At 40.8% G+C, this 21,601-nt stretch overlaps 1 protein-coding gene across 5 annotated transcripts in view; it reads left to right on the forward strand.

The window, feature by feature from the left end:
• Positions 1 to 21,601, forward strand: part of FBXW7 (F-box and WD repeat domain containing 7) — a 211,006-nt gene that overhangs the window by 60,966 nt on the left and 128,439 nt on the right. For 4 of the 5 annotated variants that reach the window (XM_056562711.1, XM_056562717.1, XM_056562727.1 and 1 more), the window contains one exon: positions 16,083 to 16,658. In XM_056562711.1, the coding sequence (XP_056418686.1) occupies positions 16,152 to 16,658 (507 nt within the window). In that variant the 5' untranslated portion in view covers positions 16,083 to 16,151. Of the gene's footprint in view, positions 1 to 10,292; positions 10,315 to 16,082; positions 16,659 to 21,601 lie in introns of those variants that run through there. The other variant, XM_056562746.1, reaches the window with a different exon arrangement.

The raw sequence follows: 21,601 nt of genomic DNA on the forward strand, positions 1-21,601 counted from the left end.
TCAGTAGAAACGCAGGGAACACACACAGCGCACACACATTTTATAGATTGGTGAAGAGAAAAAGAAAGCCATGGTAAGCTAAGAAAAGGCTGCAGTGCTTTGAAGAGGTTCCTGTTGCTTCCAAGGTGATCCCATGTGCTTATGTCCAATCGTCATCATTTGGATTACTGGCGGACACGTTGGCAGTCTACAGATAACCGCAGATGGCTTCTATTGGCCTGTCAATCCAGGCCCAACAGTAGAGTCCTATGTGCCAGAAATCATTCAGCTACCATAGTTGTCTGGTACTTGGCATTGCCAGCTGTTTTATGGTCTGTATAAAAAGTTAAAGAATATAAAAATGTTATTCGATGTTATTTCTTCTTCGGCAGACACAAAGCTTTTCTTTCCTTCTTTGATGTCGTTGCCCTGCTTGCACCTAAGTAAATATGCAGTTAGTTGGTCTGTGGGCCCTTTGATGTAGTATTCAGTGGGCATCCCAGCAGGCAGCCCTCCCACTGGATCAGACAGTTACAACATATCCTATCAATATGATATAAATGCATCTGGTAGGAAAACTCTTTTAATCACTTAGATGAAATCTGAACCCTGTGATCTCGTCCCATAACTGATTTCCACATTGAACGGCTCTATCGGCAGCTCTATCCGCTTTGCTACTTCTCTGAAATGTTTGTTACAGAAAATCTGATGCAACATTAGGAGCACACGGTCACCTTGGAGATATCCTTGCACAGAATGTTGCGTGAGATTTTTACAAACAGAAATCTCTGAGCAGTGTTGAAGGGTTTCAGCAGTCCTTTTTTAATATTCAAATAGGTGGCGGCTTAAGAGTACTGACTTTGGTAATATAACTTAGGGCTGGGTGGTATACCGGTTCATACCGAATACCAAAATTTTTGTGCTGCACGATATGAATTTTAACCCATACCGCAATACCGGTTTGGCCCCTCCCCCTCGGGAATGAATTATCAGCCCAGTGCTGCGCTGTCCCCATCGGAGAACTAATCATATAGCCCACGAGTGCTGTTCTTCCCCCCCCTCCAATTAATTATCAGCCCAGCGCTGCTACTCACATGTCACCCACAAGCGCTGCCCTCTTGGTCCTCCTGTTTGTTGCGGCCGCCAGCGCTGACACTCTATACCAGTGGTCTTCAACCTCCAGATGTTGCAAAACTACAACTCCCAGCATGGGAGTTGTAGTTTTGCAACATCTAAAGGTCCGCAGATTGCAAACCACTGCTCTATACTATATCCCTGTGCCCGGGCTGCAAAAGGTAAACAAAATAAACTTTAACTCACCTTCCCCGTCGGTCCGGACTTGCTTCCCAGGGAATGGAACGTCAGACAGCCGTCAGCCTATCACCGGCCGCAGCAATGTTCCGCCTCGGCCGGTGATAGGCTGAGCCCACTGTCATGTAAGAAGCCGGCTCCTTACATGACAGAGCGCTCAGCCTATCACCGGCCGAGGCGGAACATCACTGTGGCTGGTGATAGGCTGATGGCTGTCCGACGTTCCCGTCCCCAGCGTATGGTCGACGTCGGAACATGCTTTAGTTTTATTTTGTTTACCTTTTGCAGCCCGGGCATAGGGATACAGCATAGGGATAGCACAGTTTAGAGAGAGGCAGTGCCGGTGGCTGCAACAAACAGGAGGACGAGGAGAGCAGCGCTTGCGGGTGACGTGAGTAGTACCCCGATGGGGACAGTACAGCGCTGGGCTAATAATTTATTTTGGAGGAGGCGGAGGTGGGAAATACCGTTATATACCGTGGAACCGCCATAAGTTACAAAAATACCGCGATACACATATTTGGCCATATCGCCCAGCCCTAATATAACTTCCAATGTATCTGACACATCTATAACCAGAATTATAGCTATATTAAGGGGTTTTCCAGGACATAAGTGAATAAACCAACAACAACAAAAACAGAACAATATTCGCCTGCTTCGATTGCCCGCCGCTGCCTTTATATGTGGCCTAAGCTCTGGTGCGCTCTCTCTTCCTGTGATGTCCTGTTCATGCAGAAACTTTTAAAGGAGTCAGGAAAAGAGCACAGAAAGGCAGCACTGTGGATTGGGGCAGATGTTTTTTTATTTTTTTATTTTTTTTTATTTATTTATTTATTTTTTTTTAAACCTTATCTTGACTCATTTATTAACACACAATTTGTTTCTGTAAAACCCTTTTCCATACCTTGTGTATTACAGGCAAATGTTTGATGCCATTGGTCACCACATGCAGGCGGGGATGGTCTGCATGAGATGCTGCACCATGGGACTCTGCTCCTTGTGGTTAGGCTGAAGAAGGATGTGATCACATGGTGTAGATGGGTTGCCATTGCATGGCATGGAACAAGGAGCCTAACAGCTGGGCCAAATAATCTAACAAATTTTAATAAAAATAGTATTACAATGTTTTAATAAGCAATGACAGGGCAGAAAATGGTCAGTCAACTAATTTTCCCATAAAATGTGCTTATATTTTGCGAGAGTACAAATAAATGGAGAAATGTTGTGTAATTATATTGCTTAATGAATTTAGTTAAAAAACAAAAAAAACAAAACACAAGCCTCATAAAGTCTTGTTGATGGGAAGATGTAAAGCCGTTAGCTCAGTTGCAGTCCTAAGTTTTGAGCCCTTTCATTATTGCAGTTCCGTCATTTGATCCCAACTCCTCACCAATATTATTACATGCTTTCCTATGTAAACAATCAAGTCAATTATGTCTTCTATGTGAACGATTTCCTTTGGACTACGGGAATACACCATCACCTATCAAATTCCTCCTGGTTCTTCTTCTACCCAAGCTCTGTTCTCCTTGTTTATCTGTATGTCCCTCCTTCTGAAATTTCTGCCCTATCTAATAGACAAGGAGAGCAGTGATATAGTATATGAGTCCCTACAATGATTCCCTGACACTCTGTTTCTTTATCTACTATGTGTCCAGTGTATTCTATGAGATGCAGCTTTAGGCCATGTTCAGACAGCAACATTTTCGTGTGGAATTCCAAAGAAATTTACTGCTCATAGCCTTTCATGGGATTCTGCTGTCCTATTAACACAGCTGAATTTTGGCATTCTGCAAAATTTTAAGTTTTTGTCTTGAATTTGGAGGAAATCCCATTGAAGTCAATTGGCTTTGAATTTTAGTGGAATTCTTTTTTGAGAACACGGAATCCCCCTAAAATTCCACCGCAGTTCTGGCCACATTCCACAATTCTATTCAGCAACCTTTGCAGAATATAATTGATGTTGAATTGCAGAAATTCTGCAGTATGAACATGGCTTTACACGGATTTCCTCTGCCTCTTTCAAGTAAGGGCTGATAGCAAGAAATCAATCACAAGTAGACAGGCAGAAGCTGCATCTCACAGGTTTACTCAGAGATTCTGTAGTGCGAGTTAAATCGGTGAGAAGTTTTCATCACTTGCTGTAGTTAAACAGGACAAAGAGCATGTGCAACAATGAGGCTTCTTCCTGTCTCTACAAAGACAAAGGCATTATACGAAGTGTAAACTGCATGAGAAGTCCCATGTCAAGATAACAGATAACCTATAAAAGGCACATCAAGTAAAACAGGTATACACAAGGCATGCACGAGAGGCCTTCACATCATTCTTTAATGGGGTACTACCGTGGAAAACTTTTTTTTTTTTTTTTTTTTAAGGGGTGCTCCGGCGCTTAAACATCTTATCCCCTATCCAAAGGATAGTGGATAAGATGCCTGATCGTGGGGGTCCCGCCGCTGGGGACCCCCTTGATCTTGCACGCTGCACCCCAACTGTCACGCCCCCTCCCATAGGCTTGCATTGAGCGGCTGAGCGTGACGTCACACCTGGGGAGGAGACGTTACGTCACACGGCGCCTGCCCCGTGGTCGCCGGTAATCGGACCCGGAGCGAGCATGCTACGGGGACTGATTTTAACTGGGGTGCTGCCTGCAAGATCACGGGGTCCCCAACGTCGGGACCCCCGCAATCGGGCATCTTATCTCTTATCCTTTGGATAGGGGATAAGATGTCTAAGCGCCGGAGTACCTCTTTAAATCAACCGGTACCAGAAAGTTAAACAGATTTTTAAATGACTTCTATTTAAAAAATCTTAATATTTCCAGTACTTTTTAGGGTCTGTATACTACAGAGGAAATAGGTTTTCTTTTTGGAACACACAGCTCTCTGCTGACATCTCAGTCTATTTTAGGAACTGTCCAGAGCAGCATATGTTTGCTATGGGTATTTTCTCCTACTCTGGACAGTTCTTAAAATGGACAGAGATGTGAACAGAGAGCACTGTGCTCATGCTTCAGAAGAGAGATCTGTGTTCCAAAAAGAAAACCATTTCCTCTGTAGTATTCAGCAGCTAATAAGTACTGGAAGGATTAAGATTTTTTAATAAAAGTAATTTACAAATCTGTTTTAACTTTCTGGCACCAGTTGATTTAAAAAAAAAAAAAAAGTTTTCCACAGGAGTACCCCTTTAATAATAGTCGCTGGTGCACGAAATAATTGAAAAACGCTTGAGTGCTTCTTTAAAGAGTACCTTTCATGATCTTGTTACATTTTATAATCCTCCCAGTTCACTGCCCCCATGATGAAAAACCACCTCCTGCCTTTATTTTTATTATTTGTTAGTTTTCTACCTTGATATTATTCTATTAATATTATTCATATTAATCTATTAATATTATTATTAATATTGATATATTATTTTCTGCCCAGTCTTAGTCAGATTCACAGACTGGGAAGGGGCATTACCCAGCAGGCGTTACATCATCTGAAGCCAAACAGGGGAGAACGTCCTCCCTCACTCTGATACACACAGCACAGAGTAGTTCAGTGTGTGTGATGAGCTCTGATTGGATGGGGTTGCACCCCAACCAGCATTTCCTGATTTTTTACTTCTGCCAGGCCAGCAGGAGTCCAAAGTCTGTGCAAAAGATGGGGGGGGGGAGAGAATGTGCTCTGGACAAGTAGGGAGACACCTAGTGGCAACTTTTTTTAAACACAAATAAAACACATAAAACGTAATATTTTTTTTTTAACGATGTACATTAGAGAGATTTTTTTATTTACCATAAGAAGTGCAATCTTAAAAATTAGTTTTAACCTCTTAAGGAAGCAGGGCGTACCTGTACGCCCTGCGCCCGGTCCCGGCATTTAAAATGGGGTCACGCTGTGACCCGCATCATACCGGGTAGGTCCTGGTGGCTTATGATAGCCAAGACCCTGGGCTAATCGTTGTGCCGCGCTGTTAACCATTTAGACGCAGCGATCAAAGTTGTTCAAAGTCTAAAACTAAAGTCAAAGCTTCCCGGCAGCTCTGTCGGGCTGATTGGGACTATCGCGATAAAATTGCGATGTCCCGATCAGCTAGGACGCGAGCGGAGGTCCCCTTACCTTGCTCCATTGCGTCCGATCGGCATTTGATTTCTCCAAGCCTGAGCTATAGGCTTGAGCAATCAACCCTCTATAACGCTGATCCATGCAAAGCTATGGCTTTGCAGGGATCAGTATAAAAGATCAGTGTGTGCAGTGTTATAGCCCCCTGTGGGAGCTATAACACTGCAAAAAATAAAAATAAAATATAAGTTAATAAAGGTCATTTAACCCATTCCCTAATAAAAGTTTGAATCACCCCCCTTTTCCCATAAAAAAAAGTGTAAATAAAAATAAACATATATGGTATTGCCGCGTGCAGAAATGTCCAAACTATATAAAAATATCGTTAATCAAACCGCACGGTCAACGGCGTACGCGCAAAAAAATTCCAAAGTCCAAAATAGCGTATTTTTGGTCACTTTTTATATCATGAAAAAATGAATAAAATGCGATCAAAAAGTCCGGTCAATACAAAAAAATGTCAGGGTCAGAAGATGAGAATTTTTAACATATAAATTTTCCTGCATGTAGTTATGATTTTTTTCAGAAGTACGACAATATCCAACCTACCGTATATAAGTAGGATATCATTTTAATTGTATGGACCTACAGAATAAATATAAGGTGTTATTTTTACCGAAAAATGCGCTGCGTAGAAACGGAAGCCCCCAAAAGTTACAAAATGACCTTTTTTCTTCAATTTTGTCGCACAATGATTTTTTTTTTTCCGTTTTGCCGTGGATTTTGGTGAATTGACTGTCACTGCAAAGTAGAATTGGTGGCGCAAAAAATAAGCCAGAATAATGAATTTTATGTGCAAAATTGAAAACGTTATGATTTTTAGAAGGTGATGAGGAAAAAATGAAAATGCAAAAAGAAAAAACGCTGAGTCCTTAAGGGGTTAATGAGAGTGCCTATTTAAGGGTGAATTTATATAGTCTAGATCAGTGTTTCCCAACCAGGGTACCTCCAGATGTTGCAAAAATACAACTCCCAGCATGCATAGACAGCCTTTGACTGTCCCGGCATGCTGGGAGTTGTAGTTCTGCAACATCTGGAGGTATCCTGGTTGGGAAACACTGGTCTAGATACACTACAATGCCAAACTTGCAGCAAACTTTCTCTCCAGATAAGGCTGGATTCACACCACGATTTTGCTATACGGTTCCTGTATCAGGTTTTTGATTAAAAAAAACGGATTCCTCAAAACCTGACTAAACTGTATCACAACATGTGTACAAATTTTTATCCGTATACGGTTTGAAAAATGATGTCCGGTTGCATCCGTTTTTAAGAAAAAACTATATACGTTTTTAACTTTTCACTCCATTATGAATAAAGTTTCACTTGTTTGATTCAAATTCCAAGAAAAAAAACTGTGGGAAGTCAAAAACCGTATGGTGAAAACTGGATGGAACCGTACGCACATACGGTTCTGTACGGTTCCCATTGACTCCCATGTAAAAAAAAAAAGAAAAAAGTATGCGGTTGAATACAGGTTTTCACCTGGACCAAAAACCGTGGGAAAAGTTTTTCTGTCCGGGAAAAAAGTAAAAAACCTTATGGTTTGAAAAACTGAGACAACCGTATACATTATGGTGCATACAGTTTTGAATGGGAAGTCTATGGGCACGGTTTTCTGTACAGTTGCATACGTTTTTTTTTTTTTTTTTTTTATGAACCCATATAAAAAACTTGTGGTGCGAACCCACCCCTATACATTTTTAGAGCAGTGATGTGTTTACATGTGACATCCTTTTTCAATTAAACACATTTCATTTTGGAGTAAAGAAAATTTTCTCTTTTTTTTTTTTTTTTTTTTTTTCTATTTTGACAATTGAACTTAGGAGATTAATTGCACAATTTACCTCTTTGTAGTATTGTATTTTCTTATTCCGTTCCATCCCAGAGACACAATATCACCTGAGTAGTCCCAGCCCTGGTAGGTGATTAATAACTGTGTTTGTGGAGAGGGAGTAGATTTTATACGTAAACATAGTGTATATGGGAAAAGCTATTCTATCCCATCTTACTGCTTCACTTGTGTGCATACTTGAAGAGTATTTGTACAAAACTTCTATTAAAAAAAGATCTTTATCCTTCCAGTATTTATTAGCAGCTGTATGTTACAGAGGAAATTCTTTGCTGACACCTGATGCCCGTATCAGGAACTGTCTAGAGCAGGAGATAATCCTCATAGCAAACCTATGCTACTCTGACAGTTCCTGACACGGACAGAGGTGTCAGCAGGGAGCAATGTGGACAAGACAAAAAAGAAATTCAAAAAGCAAAGAATTTCTTCTGTAGCATACAGCTGCTAATAAGTACTGGAAGGATAAAGATTTTTTAATAGAAGTAATTTACAAAATTGTTTAACTTTCTGGCACCAGTTCATTTAAAAAATAAATAAAATAAAAAGTTTTCCATGGAGTACTCCTTTAACTGTAAAGCGGGATTGTGCTGATTGCAACAAGGATTCAGCAAAGCATTCTGGGGAAAGTCACAGCTTTGCTGCAAAGTTAGCTGGGAGGACTCCCTTGCACCAACTATTTAGAATTGTACAGCACAAGACAGATTTGTTGTTAATGACCCGCAAATGATCTTGTAAATATTCAAATGGGACAGAATAAGGTTCCACAACCCTGCATTTGTGTATGGCCTTTTACCAGTTTTCTCCTCTACAGACTACATCTCTAATTTTCAGTTGACCCTGAGCTCATGTGTGGAGCCCAGTCTTTATGGTGGCTCCCTAAGGCGATGTTCAGGGTGCGTTCACACGGGTGTATTTGTCAGCAGATCCGCAGCTGCGGATCCACTGACAAAGGCCCCTAAAGTGCTACCCTCTTTGTGCCTGCTAATAGTGGCAATCTGCCGCTACCAGCAGACACACTGCCATGTGCGAGTTACCCTGCAGTGTCCTCGCACACATCGCGGCCGCTCTCTGTGTAGCTCAGAGAGCTGGGGGGAGCGGCCGGGATGTGCGGCTACACTGCGACTCGCACATCACAGTGTGTCTTCTGGTAGCGACGGATTGACGCTATTAGCAGGCACAAAGAGGGCAGCACTTTAGGGGCCTTTGTCAGCGGATCCGCAGCTGTGAATCCGCTGACAAATACCCCCGTGTGAACGCACCCTCAGACTGTTTATCTTACGTGTGGAAAATATGGGCAGACATTATGCACATATGATAGTTCGAGCAGGCACTAGGACCACTCAGAAATGCAGTCTCCTTTTCCAAGCGGAAGTTGCAAAAGAATGGTCACTACTATTCTTTCTGTGGATGCTGGAATCTGGATTTCCACAGCAGAAACATCTGCCGTGAAAATTCTGCCATGTGCACAGTGCAGCAGAATCCCATTGAAATCAATAGGACTCTGCTGCAGCAGAATTTCCGAGCGAAATATTCATGTGGAAATTCCACCGTATAAACATAACCTTACACTGCACACACAGGACCCTGCTCCCTATGGGTACATTTATTAACGTTGGTATGAGGTAGTAGAGATTTTATCCCTGTTTGCTTGGTGTATCTTTATGTATACACAGTTTCTTAAAATTTACCAAAATGGTGCACATACTGTATAAATTCTGCACAATTATTGAAACCAGTGAGCTGCAGAGTTTGGTTTAATCTTTGTGCTCTGGCATCTGACACATTTGTACGTGTCCTGTTAGGTGGTATAGGTTTGCACAAAAAAGAGTAGGCTTTGCGCTCAAGTTGTGCGCAAAGAAAAAAAAAAATCTTTGCAGCACGTGATAAATTCATGCCCACTGCATAAAGTGCTCCATGGTGCTACATACAATATACTGCTATACACTACCAGTCTGTAGCCTCTGAGCCTCTTGTCCTCTTCCTGTCACCCTCCGTCAGTCTCTATATGATGTGGTCTTAGGACGCGGTGAGTTTGCTGGACTTCTTCTTTATTGTTTCTCTATTAAAAAGAACACACAAAAAAAGCCCCAAAAATGTAAACATGAAAAAAGGGGTATTACCAATGATAAATGTCCTCCTTTTATCTCTATAGTACATCCTAAGAATCATCAGCATCAGCTTGAAAAGCATAATAGAGTGTTAGTGAAGTCTAAGGCTGCTCTCACACTATATCATTTCTCAGTTTTAATGACCCGTTATAATGCTCTGTTAAGGAAACCCTTAAAACGGCCGTTTCAAAATCCCATACGGCTGTTACTGAATCCTAGTCAAGTCTATGGGATTTTGTGATTAGCCGTTATGACCCGTTAATGCCGTTATGAATAACGGACGTTATTTTGTGACAGGAAAAAAAACGGTACATGCACAAATTTTCCGTCACAAAATAACGTCTGTTATTCATAATGACATTAACGGGTTATGACGGCTAATCACAAAATCTTATAGACTACACTGGGATTTTGTAACGGCAGTATGGTATTTTGTAATGGCTGGTTTTAAAGAGGTACTCTACCCCTAGACATCTTTTCCCCTATCCAAAGGATAGGGGATAAGATGTCTGATGGCAAGGATCCCGCCGCTGGGGACCCCCACATTCTACCATGTGGCACCCACCTGTAACGGTATCCGGAACCGCTGGAGGCCCTCAGGCTAATACCATCCCAACCACGAGAATGGAAGATCGTGACTTCACGACTCCACCCCCGTGTGACGTCACACCCGCCCCCTCAATGCAAGTCTATGGAAGGGGGGCGAAGACAGCTTTCGGGTATAGTAGGAAATTCCGCGCATGCGCAGTATCGTCCAGGACTCGGACGAGATGAGACGGAGAGTATAAGACAACGTATGAATATTCATTAGCCAGGCGGTGCTGCGGGCTGGGCGGCAGTTACGTCACAAAGCCAGTTGAAGGCAGTAACCCCGCCCATGCCAGTTAGCAGCTAATTTGAATATACTGAAAACAAGCTTTAACGCGCGAACGGCGCAGCGGATCCGGGCAAGGTAGGACTCAAAATGTTCAGTGTCTCCCGCACTATCCACAGATACCCGTGGATAGTGCGGGACAGAACATTTGACAGTTTTCCTTTAACAAGGCCTGTGAAAAATGAAAGAAGCGATATGATTGGTTGCTATGGGCAACTGGGCAACTTCGCCTCTCCACAGGTTTTGAAAAATCTCCCGTGGGTTTTAATCTCACAGTACACTTGTAGTCCACCTTGTGAACACTGGGAGGCAGAATCTCTATAAGAGGCAAAGGGCATTCATGCAAAGTTTGTTGAAATAATGGCACCAATTTTGTAGTAAGGTCTCTGTGTATTGCAGTCGGAGTTACGCCTTACATGCTTCACTGGTATATTTTCTGAAGTTGACAGACTCTTGGTTTCCCTATTTTGCTGCTGTTCACTTCAGCTACGATCAGGATTGAGTAAATGGCTCTAGAATAAGGTCACTTTGGGAGATTTATCAAAATCCTGTACAGAGGAGTTGACCAGTTGCCCAAAGAAACCAATCAGATCGCCTCTTTAAATTTTAGAGGCTTTTTTTTTTTTTTCTATTAATAAAAGAAGTGATCTGCTATGGGCAACTGGTCAGTTTTTCCTCTTCATAGATCCCCATCTGTGTCTATATGCATATATTGCCAGATTGTATAGAATAGTCACGTCATTTACCATACTTCTAGGTACGGGAGTTTATCTAGTGACCATTTTATACATATAACATTGGACATGACCATAATTGGGGAACGTTCACAGTCTGTTCCATCTGAATGGGCTTGTTTCTACAGTACATGCATACATTCAGAGAAATAGGACCCTCCCAGAAATATCTAATCTGCGGTGTTTTGAACCCTTACATGTGAAATGCATGCAGCTTTCCAGATTAATGGGAATTAGACATATATATGGTGACATCGCTTTATTAGCCAAAATGACTAAAATATTGTGCTGCTTGGTTTATAGGAGCATTGAGCGCATTCACCAGTCTACTTTGGGCTAGTTAAAATGAATACTGACTTTTCATACAGCAGTCTATACATAAGCCACGTTAACATAAGAGGCACCCCTCACCTACTAGATGTGACAGATCTGTGATTACCCCTGCCCCTAGAACTGAAATCTATGCCAGTTTACACTACAACCTCCCAAAGGAACCTGCAGCATGTGGAGATTTTGTAAAATCATCACTACTGTGTGTTCTCCAGATTTTACCACATCCGCAGCTTTACTGTCCCATGTGGATTCACTCCGTTTTATCAATAGCGTGATGAATCTAGTGACACATGAATCGGTCAGTGTTTTACCCATACAAACTGCGATGGTTGGATGGGTGATACTACACTGCACATGTCATTTTGCCTCTGTACTCATCGGCATTGCCCTGCAGTTAGATTGCAATGGTTCTATGCATTGAAGCATTACATTAAATTGTACTGAATTCAGTAGTCCTAGATGTCTCTCATATTCAGTGAACAAATCCTTTAAGTGCCAAGCTAGACCCGATATTGTTTTCATAGAAAACCTTCTAAATCATCCTCGTATCTTCTTTTTACATTAATCCACGAATCAGTGTAAAGCTTTATAATCTGGATAATTTACCATTTATGTATGATGTAACACTTTTCTTTTGTTGTAGCCAGCTTGAAATATTAATTTCTATTTTTTTAAATAATTATTACATTATGAAGCTTGTGATGTCTTAGCCTTAAAAGTAGCTTTTTCACTATAAAGACATTTTGTGTAGTGCCCCAGGCTGCTTGTTTTAGAATCTCCAAATCTGCCCTGACTTTGACTTTGTGGAGAATAAACTTTGTAAAAAGAATTAAAAAAAACTCTTTCCACAACTGAAAGTTCTTATCCCTTTTAATTCACTGTAAAGGACATCAAACGGGGAAAAACGAATTGCTGGATAAAAGGAGGATATGTGTTTATTATGAATAGAGCCAGCTACGGCAGGCAGAGTAATACTCCCATATTCATTTTCCTTTCCCTGCATTTAATGTTGCTGTAAGGGATTTCTTTTTTACTTTTAACCCCTTAAGGACACAGCCCTTTTTCACCTTAAGGACTGAGCCCTTTTTCGCAATTCTGACCACCGTCACTTTAAGCGTTAATAACTCTAAAACGCTTTTACCGAATATTCTGATTCTGAGTTTTTTCATGACATATTCTACTTTATTTTGGTGGTAAATTTTCGGCGTTACTTGCATCCTTTCTTGGTGAAAAATCACAAAATTTCATGAAAATTTGGAAAAGTTTGCATTTTCTAACTTTGAAGCTCTCTAATTGTAAGGGAAATGGATATTCTAAATACATTTTATTTTTCTTCACAAATACAGTATGTCCACTTTATGTTGGCATCATAAAATGGACATAGTTTTACTTTTTGAAAAAATTTGAGGGCTTCAAGGTAGAGCAGCAATTTTCAAAAATTTCATGAAACTTGCAAAATCTGAAGGGACAGATGTTACAGAACTACAACTCCCAGCATGCCTGGGTGGTCTAGGCATGCTGTGAGTTGTAGTTTGGCAACATCTGGAGGGCTACCATTTGGGCACCACTGTAACAGTGGTCACCAAACTATGACCCTCCAGATGTTGCAAAACTCGAACTCCCAGCATGCTGGGAGATGCAGTCCGCCCTTCCTAGTGGTTGCCACAGTAAAGATCACTTTCATTTCTCCCCAAGCCCCCCCCCCCCGGGTCGATTCCCTACCTGAGCCGTGATCTGAATTGATATGCGATTTTCTCCGATCACCGACATGGGGGGGGGGGGGGTCTCAGGACCCCCCTCTGCGATGTGCCGGGATGCCTGCTGAATGATTTCAGCAGGCATCCCGATCCGGTCCCCAACCGGCTAACGGCGGGGATCGAAATTCCCACGGGCATATCCATACGCCCTCAGTCCTTAAGGACTTTAAAACGGTTTAAGGTTAAGGGTCTGGTAACACATGCTGAATTTTGCTGTGTATTTGCTGCTGCATATTTTTATAGGAAAATATGCAGCAGCAAAATACGGCACATGTGACCCTACCCTAGGGTTGTATAAACAGAGCCCGCTCCGGATTTGGGGATATAATTGGGGATCCTCAACTTCAGATTTTACAAGGCAATTCTTATGTACTTTTGACTGCTTTGTAAAAGTTGCAACTGCAGATTTTACAGCTGCCAATCCTGTTTGTGAATACAATTCAGAGAAAATGTAGTAAAACAGTGAATGCATTTTGGGATTTTACATAGAACGGGGAAAAACACATCATCCTAAAGCATAAAGTCAGAAGTGAATAAAAACATTCAAAATTCTATTTCATAATTCAACACAGACCTGAGCAAAAGGCCTGTAATTGAGCATTTTGACTCTCCTGTCCACTAGTTGTATAGGTAAAATTCTAAACACACGACATGGAACATGTAGGTGGACAATGGGTAGTGATCAGTACTTACATTTATTACAAATAAGATGAACTAGGTAGTCCTCTCTTAAAGGGGTATTTCAGGCAAAAACTTTTTTTTATATATCAACTTGCTCCGGAAATGTAAACAGGTTTGTAAATTACTTCTATTGAAAAAATCTTAATCCTTCCAATAGTTATTAGCTTCTGAAGTTTTCTGTCTAACTGCTCAATGATGATGTCACGTCACGGGAGCTGTGCATGATGGGAGAATATCCCTTGCATGATGGGAGAATATCCCCATAGGAGCTGGACAGCTCCCGGGACGTGAGTCATCAGAAAGCAGTTAGACAGAAAACAGCAACTCAACTTCAGAAGCTAATAACTATTGGAAGGATTAAGATTTTTTAATAGAAGTAATTTACCAATCTGTTTAACTTTCCGGAGCCAGTTGATATATATAAAAAAAGTTTTTGCCTGGAATACCCCTTTAAGTCTTAGAGCACACAGAGTAATTATTGGACAAGTTGTATAATAGATGATGAGAGAGGATGTGTGCAGTATTTAAAGGGGGTTTCTAATCATTAATCAATGCCACTTTTGTATATAGCCCCTGGAATTTATTGTGGGATCTGTTCTCCCAGAAGGCTATTTCCTCCAGTTTATAGAGCTGGTCAACCTTTGCGACCCAAGTTCAACTCAAAGTAGTGTCTATGAGTAGATGGACTGCTGCTAGTAGCGGCCTAATAAGCGTTTTGGTCAGAGGGCTGTGTTTGGCTATAATAGGAGTCAAGTTATATCAAGGCAGAGTGGAATATTGTTTTCTGCAACTATATTAACAACTCTGATAACCTCTTACTAAAATGATAGCGTAATGGGACAACCCCACCTCATATGGAAATAAGAGCCTATGTCAGCTTTACATTTCCAGCAGAGGGTGTTTTCTGTCTTCACTAGTTTCAGGGCAGCTAGAATAGTATTTAAAGATCTTTTAGGGAATGTATTGTGAGATGCTTTTTACCCCTGAATATAATGTCACATGGTGAATGGATTGTAGTAAAGTTTTGTGAAATGCATTTAATAAAGAAGGAAATTTAGTAAAACAACTCAATTCGTTCCCTGGTTTTCATGTTGGTGAACATAGACCGTAATAGAAGCTGTCCTCTTGAAATGAATTGTAAAGTTTTCTGGGTGTGCTCAGTGACCTTTAAAGATGTCAATCCACAGCTCAGCTTTGAGCTTTATCTATTGTCCTCTATATCTACTGATGTAACCTTTTTACTGTAATGCTGTTCAGATAATGTCCCAGCAGTCTCCTCCTTACCATCACAGACAGGAAGTTTCGTAGTTTTAGGCTTGGAGAGAGTGAAAACTGCAAGATTTCAGGATTATTTTAATATCTAGATAGAAAATGGAAAGTTAGAATAAACATCACCAGAAATTTGCAAAACCTTTTTTTTTTTTTTTTACAGAAAAGTTGATTTAAACAATAGTACATTTTCTGATGACACAGTCCTTTTAGGTTTTGTGCAGATTTCATCCACTCTCTTTTTATCCACTAACTTGTTTGTGCTTCGATTCATCTTCAGTGATACTGTGAATATTGGACCTACTAGAGATCACATCAAATAGAATGTTATGTTTTGCATGTTGGGAGATTTTACAGTCGGTCTTGTTTAGGTACAATAGACTTTAATACTGAGTGTAGAATTCTAGGAATGTGCTCGATCTTACTGCAGTTTTCCCACATTTTTTCAGCTCTCACAAGGAAGGACGTCAGAGATGTTACTATTTTAGGTAGTAAATGATTAAAATATTTTACTTCTCTGAACCCCTGGCAGGATATGGTAATTTCCATAAAAAAGGGTCAGTTAAGCAATGCCATATGTGGCCATTTAAAGCGCACAGTTTATTTGCATAATTGTAGGTATGAAGCCAGCCAAGATATTTGTGCATTGTTACTATTGTAAGAAGAGGACAGTTCCTGATGCTTTCCTTTATAATCTGCTCCTTGCCTACTAGTATTTTTCCTATTAGACCTTAAAGGTCTGATTTATTATACATTAAGCATAAGATTTCATAGTAACATTTGTGCTGGCCTTGTGATCCCGTGCCTACTAAGCCTCACTGCCAGCTTATATTGTGTTGTATGTTGAAAAACCGTCAGGGAAGTTAACAGGAATTGACTTTTTTTTTTTTCTTGGGCAGTTGATTTGTTGTAAAACCTGCAATTCAAAAAATGACCTCATAGCATGGAATGACTAAAATCAGCTTTAAATGTAAAATAGCTCTACTGCACTTTGTGTAATTTCTTTATTTTTTTGTTTTGTAAAATTTAATTTATACTGACTTTTATTTTATATATCTTTTTTTTGTTTCAGAATGTGAAAACATTTGCATCTTCACACAGTCTAGCGAATGTCCATGAAGTAGCAAGCTGGCTTTTGGAAATGAATCAGGAACTGCTGTCTGTGGGCAGCAAGAGGCGACGTACTGGAGGTTCTGTGCGAGGTAATGCTTCTTCCAGTCAAGCAGATGAGGAGCAAATGAACAGAGTAGAGGAGGAGGAGGAGGAACAGCAGCACTCAAGACAGCAGGAAGAAGAGCACATAGTAGTGAATGGAGAGGTAGATGGTCCTGGAAGTGTGGAAAGGAGTGACCTCCCTCAAGAGCACTTGGAAGAAAACAATAACAGCTGTATTGTAGCAGATCATGAGTGTGAAGGCCAGCCCGAGGACAGCGAGCAACAGGAAGATGAGGATGAGGATGAGGAACATGTTTGTGATGTGGAAGATGAGGACGAGGAGGAGATGGACCAGGACAGTGATGACTTTGATCAGTCTGATGACAGCAGTAGGGAGGATGAACATAGAAACGCTAGCGATATTCCCAATTCCAATAGTATAATGGACATTTCCCTTCAACAAAAGCCCAATCCTTTCCAAATGAAAACAAAGGTGAGTGTGTTGAGAATTTCTTAATTTATACACTTTTTACTTGGGTATTTTCATTTTATTAACTAATGTGGTTTCTCTGTAGCTTTTCATTGCCAAAGGTAGGCTAATGTATTTTTAACTAACAAGTATTTGGTAATGGTTATTTTTGTTTTTGCAAGGGACAAACTAAATAGTTGATATAGAATTTTGATTTTAAAATAAGTTCTAATATGAGGAGGTTTTCTTTGTTGTACACTGGATTTGAATTGTTTAGGATTCTTCTGTATCGTCCTTAATAAATACTGCTATCATATAGGAGCTTTGTAGCGGAGGTACTTTGTAGCAAAGGTGCATAATGAATTATAAGGTTCCTATTAAAAGACTTTATAAACTTGATGCCCTTGGAGCTTCATGGATATTGGGTAGTCTATGGAAATCAGCAGATAAACTAAAATGATTTACTTTGCAGTATTTCAGATCTTGATACATCCTGCCACATATTTCTTAAAGAGAGTCGTTCGAATTGTTCGCCGATTAAAATGGAAACAAAGTACAGCATGCTAGGTATGTTAACTAACAAAATACACGATCGACGCCTTGCTGGATCCAGTGCTGGCACCTCCGGTCCATCCCCTGGTGCTTCTGACGTGCTCTTCTGATGACATTCTGAACACATGGCAGCCAATAGGGGATGATGCAGAGAGCATGTCACCATCGGAAGTAATCTGAGGCACTGGAGCAACAGCATTGGACTTAGCAAGGTGACTATAGTTTTATTTTACATACCTAGCAGGCTGTAATTTTTTTATTTTTTACTATTAAATCCATAACCCCTTAAAGAGTTACTGTCATTAAAAATCTCGACCAGTCAGGATCTCTAGATATCGCTGGGAGATCACTCCCCGGTTTGGTGCTCAAGCCATCTCCGTTCGGAACCTTCCTCCTGCTATTAGATGAGTGCCGAACAAGGGGTTAAGTGCACTGCTGAGCGCTTCTCTCAGAAATATCAAGAGATTGTGGGGGTCTTAGGTTTTTGATATGTCTGCATGACATGTGAAATGTTATTTTTTTTAAATGACCAGAACGCTTTATGTAGAAGGTCATTATAAATAGCCCAGCAAGTGTCTAACTTACACCTCAAGAGTGTCATTGAGTCCACATATAGCCTACCAAAAAATGTAGTTGCACAAATCACAGCAGTTATCAAATGGTCAAGGACTGTGTAGTTTATTAGGTAAAACTTTTGTTAACCTGTCATACTATGGGGCCAATAGCTGTTTTAAAAAGGCAGTGATTTGTGAAAAAAACTTGTCTCTTGAGGGTGCGTTCACACGCTAGTAGCTAGCAGTGAGTTTCCCGCTGTGGGAAACCCGCTGCAAGTTACTCTACCATTGATTTAAATGGGTCCGTGGACAGTCCACAAATCTGACACTATTGTGGACTGTCTGTGGACCCATTCAAATTAATGGTAGGTTTCCCGCAGTGTGAAACCCGCTGCTAGTAATAGCGTGTGAATGCACCCTAAGAGTGAGAGAACTGTAGTAAACTTTTATTTGGCAATCCAGATCTTTCTTTAACAATTCTTTCCACACAGTAGTGTTCTTCTCTGGGCCCTGCAGATAGCACCAGTCTGTTGCCCCCTGTGTACATTATATCATTTAGCTATGCTTAGTGTTAAACTTCAGCCAATATACCTAGCAGTGTGCTGCCAGTTACTGATTCCTCTGGTTGCTTTCTATTGATGCATATTGTCAGGCCACTATAGAAGTCAGACTGATAAGTAAGGTCTAGCGTAAATGTATCCATCACTGGCTTACACCATTATGTGATGGAAGAACCCTGACTTTTATTACTTTTACATTTTGTTTTGTATGTGCATACAGTAATAAAGATTGCACTGATATTTGTGACATGTAGCAAAGTTTACCTATCACTGTATGAGCAGTGACAGCATCTTAGAAGAGTTCAATTACAGTGTTTCCACCTTAAATAGCTTCCTAGTAAGTATTATCAGCATGACCTTCAGTTCATCCCTTTACTTATGACAGCACCCCTGAAGAGCATCTCCTACCGCTGGGCAGGAAACATGAAAAGATAAAAATGTCTCTCCACATTCTCAGTTTAATTTTTCAATGTGGGGAATAGGATTCTCTGGGGGATGCAGTTGCTTGATTCTGTTTGCCCAGGCATGGAGTTCAGTTTCATCCAGTCATTCATGCCATTCACTTGGGACGCCTCTTGGAGTTCAAGAGTTATTCCAGAGACAGGTTTCTTTCTGTAAGAACTTTTTCCGTCCCAAGAAGACAGTTGGCTCTGCAGTCAGAAGTAATCATCTTAGTCAGCAAGAATGTTCTGACCCAAGTTCCTTTCTTAGATTAAAAGAGGGGATTCTATTCTATTTTATTTTCACTAAAAAGTCCATTGGCTCTTTCATAGTGATAACTTAAAAAGTTGGGAATGGGCCCCAAAGGAGAAGGGATTTCGCTTCTTTTATCTCCTACAAGTAGTTATGTATAGAAACACTGAAATCCAAAGTAATCCTTCTCTATGTGAATTGCCTCAATAGATTTAGAAAATGCCTATTACCATGTACTTATTTAACCTTCGCATCAAAGTTCCTGAGAGTTGCCGTTCAAGTTCATGGGACGTCAGTCCATTTCCAATATTTGGCATTTCTCTGGTCCTTTATGGTTACATAGATGACCTACTTCATAAGAACCAGGGAAAATTTCATATTTATAATATATATAGAACCAAAGCCTGATATGCATGGTTCCTGTGGCCCCTGTTGTACCCTCTGGCTGCTTGATATTCTTTGCCACCCTTCCCTCCCATTACCTACATCTCCTGGCAGTCATTGGAGCTCTGCTCTTACTGCCCGCCAGCTCAGTCTCTGAGAGCAGCCCCCACCCTCCTCTGTGAGCTGAGAAATACAGTGTGCGATTGGCTAAGACTGCACACCTCCCAACTTTCAGCACTAAAGAAAGCATGACTAAATAAAGCATAATTCAGTGCAGGTTAGAAACCAGGAGGTCTGTGTCTCTCACGAGGGTGGGGCTGTTTTCACAGGAAGACTTGGACATAGACAAGGTAGGGGAAACTGCTCTATATAACTAATGAATCCTGTTTAGACAAATCAATAGGTTGGGGAAAGGGAAAGGATGAGCTATGGGTTTATTTCACCGTAGTACCCCATTAAGGGGATTTTCCAGGAATATAAAAAGTGAGCAAAGTTTTTCCAAAAATACTACACCACCTGTCCTTAAAAGGCTGTATGTAGTATTGCTGGCCCCATTCACTTCATTGGAACTGAACCGCAATGCCGCACACAACCTTTAAAGAAAGCAGCTCTACTTTTCTAAATCTGTATAACCGTTTTAATCTGACATTGTTTTCCTTAGTGTAGTCCCCCTCCAAGCCTTTAGTTTCCATCTTCATAAAAAATCTCACTTTAAAAGTAACTTTTCCTTTTTAGCAATAATAGCAGCAAAAATTTAGTGAATTTAAGCCCATGTCAGTCTTCCCTTCTCAAACCACAATCCACGAAGATGAATTGTTATTAAAACTTTGCCTGGATTTTCTCCAAAATAAGGGTCAACAAGATATTGCTGTCTTTCTGCAACACTCCTTATAATCCTAAAAAAAGTATTCTTTGCATTGTCTAGTTGTTAGGCAGTGCCTTGTTATCTAGAGGCTACCAAAATTGGCGTAGATCAAACAATCTTCTTATCCAGTTTGGAGGAAAGAATAGGGGGACTGGTTGCAGTAAGGCTACCGTCAGCAGGCGGATTAGTCTAATGATAGCTCTAATTTTTGGAAATAAGGGCCTACCTGTTCCAGTTCCCAACTCCCTTGTGGCCCATCCCATTCCACTAGGGCAGTCTCTACCACCTGGGCAGAAAGGACCAATGCTTGTCTAGGCCAAATCTGTAGGGAAGCCACTTGGATTTTCCCCGACCTTATGCTAATTTTATTTCTATGTCTGACCTAGCCTTTGGGCACAATTCCTTTCTTCGAGTTTAACTCTCCAAGGGTGCGGTCATGGGTGAAGAGGTAAAAGGGTGATCACTCACTGGTAATTGTTTTCACGAACCCATGGCAGCACCCCTCCGTATTGGATTACTTGCTAGGAACTGAGGATGTGTAGAGGATTGTCCTATTATGGGTGAGTGATCACCCTTTTTCCTCTTCTGTTACCCTGTTAAAACTTTGCGGTGGAATTTATCATTGACTATGTATTCAAGTTCTTTTCACCCCCATTTACCTGAGCGTATGTCGTGTGTGCTTCTCCCACATTTCAAACTTCAAAAGGCAAACCATGCCAGACTGCATTTATTATTGTCTTCAATCAGACTAAATGATTTGCAAAAACATTTTGAAACTTTTTACCTATTGCGCAAAAATTAGCAACAATCTGCCACCAAACAAAATGGCTAAAAGCAATGATAAATCTCCCCTTTATTCAGATCCCTCTTACTTGCTCTTAGTAAAGTTGCCCTAGAAATGACTGACATTACTTTCCTCAGGGATTTTCCACTTTCCCACATGTATTTATTTAGCTATACAGCAGTACGGAAGCAGGGGGATTTTCACTGTATGAATGGGAGGTGTGGGAAAGGCTTCGTGTGATGTCATCCTTAGCTGTGGTCACCAATTGATTCCTAGAACTTTTTTATAGTGGTAAAACTCCATGTTTACTTTGACTTCTTTTGGATAGGGGATAAGATATCTAGGGGCGGAGTACCCTTTTAATATTCATTTAATTTAGGGCATGGACTAGCACTATAGGAGCAGGCTACACAGGGTTTATTTGTAGACTTTTACTATTATAGACTTATTACTCTCTATGGAAGCTTTAGCTCCAGATTCTTATTTGCAAATTTGCAGCATTTTTTCAGTTGTAGCAGTAAGGCTGGTTTCAACAGCAAGTCTTGTCCTTGACTACGGGTCTTATAACCCAGACT

This window comes from Hyla sarda, chromosome 1, assembly GCF_029499605.1.
Source record: "Hyla sarda isolate aHylSar1 chromosome 1, aHylSar1.hap1, whole genome shotgun sequence".
Taxonomy (NCBI): domain Eukaryota; kingdom Metazoa; phylum Chordata; class Amphibia; order Anura; family Hylidae; genus Hyla; species Hyla sarda.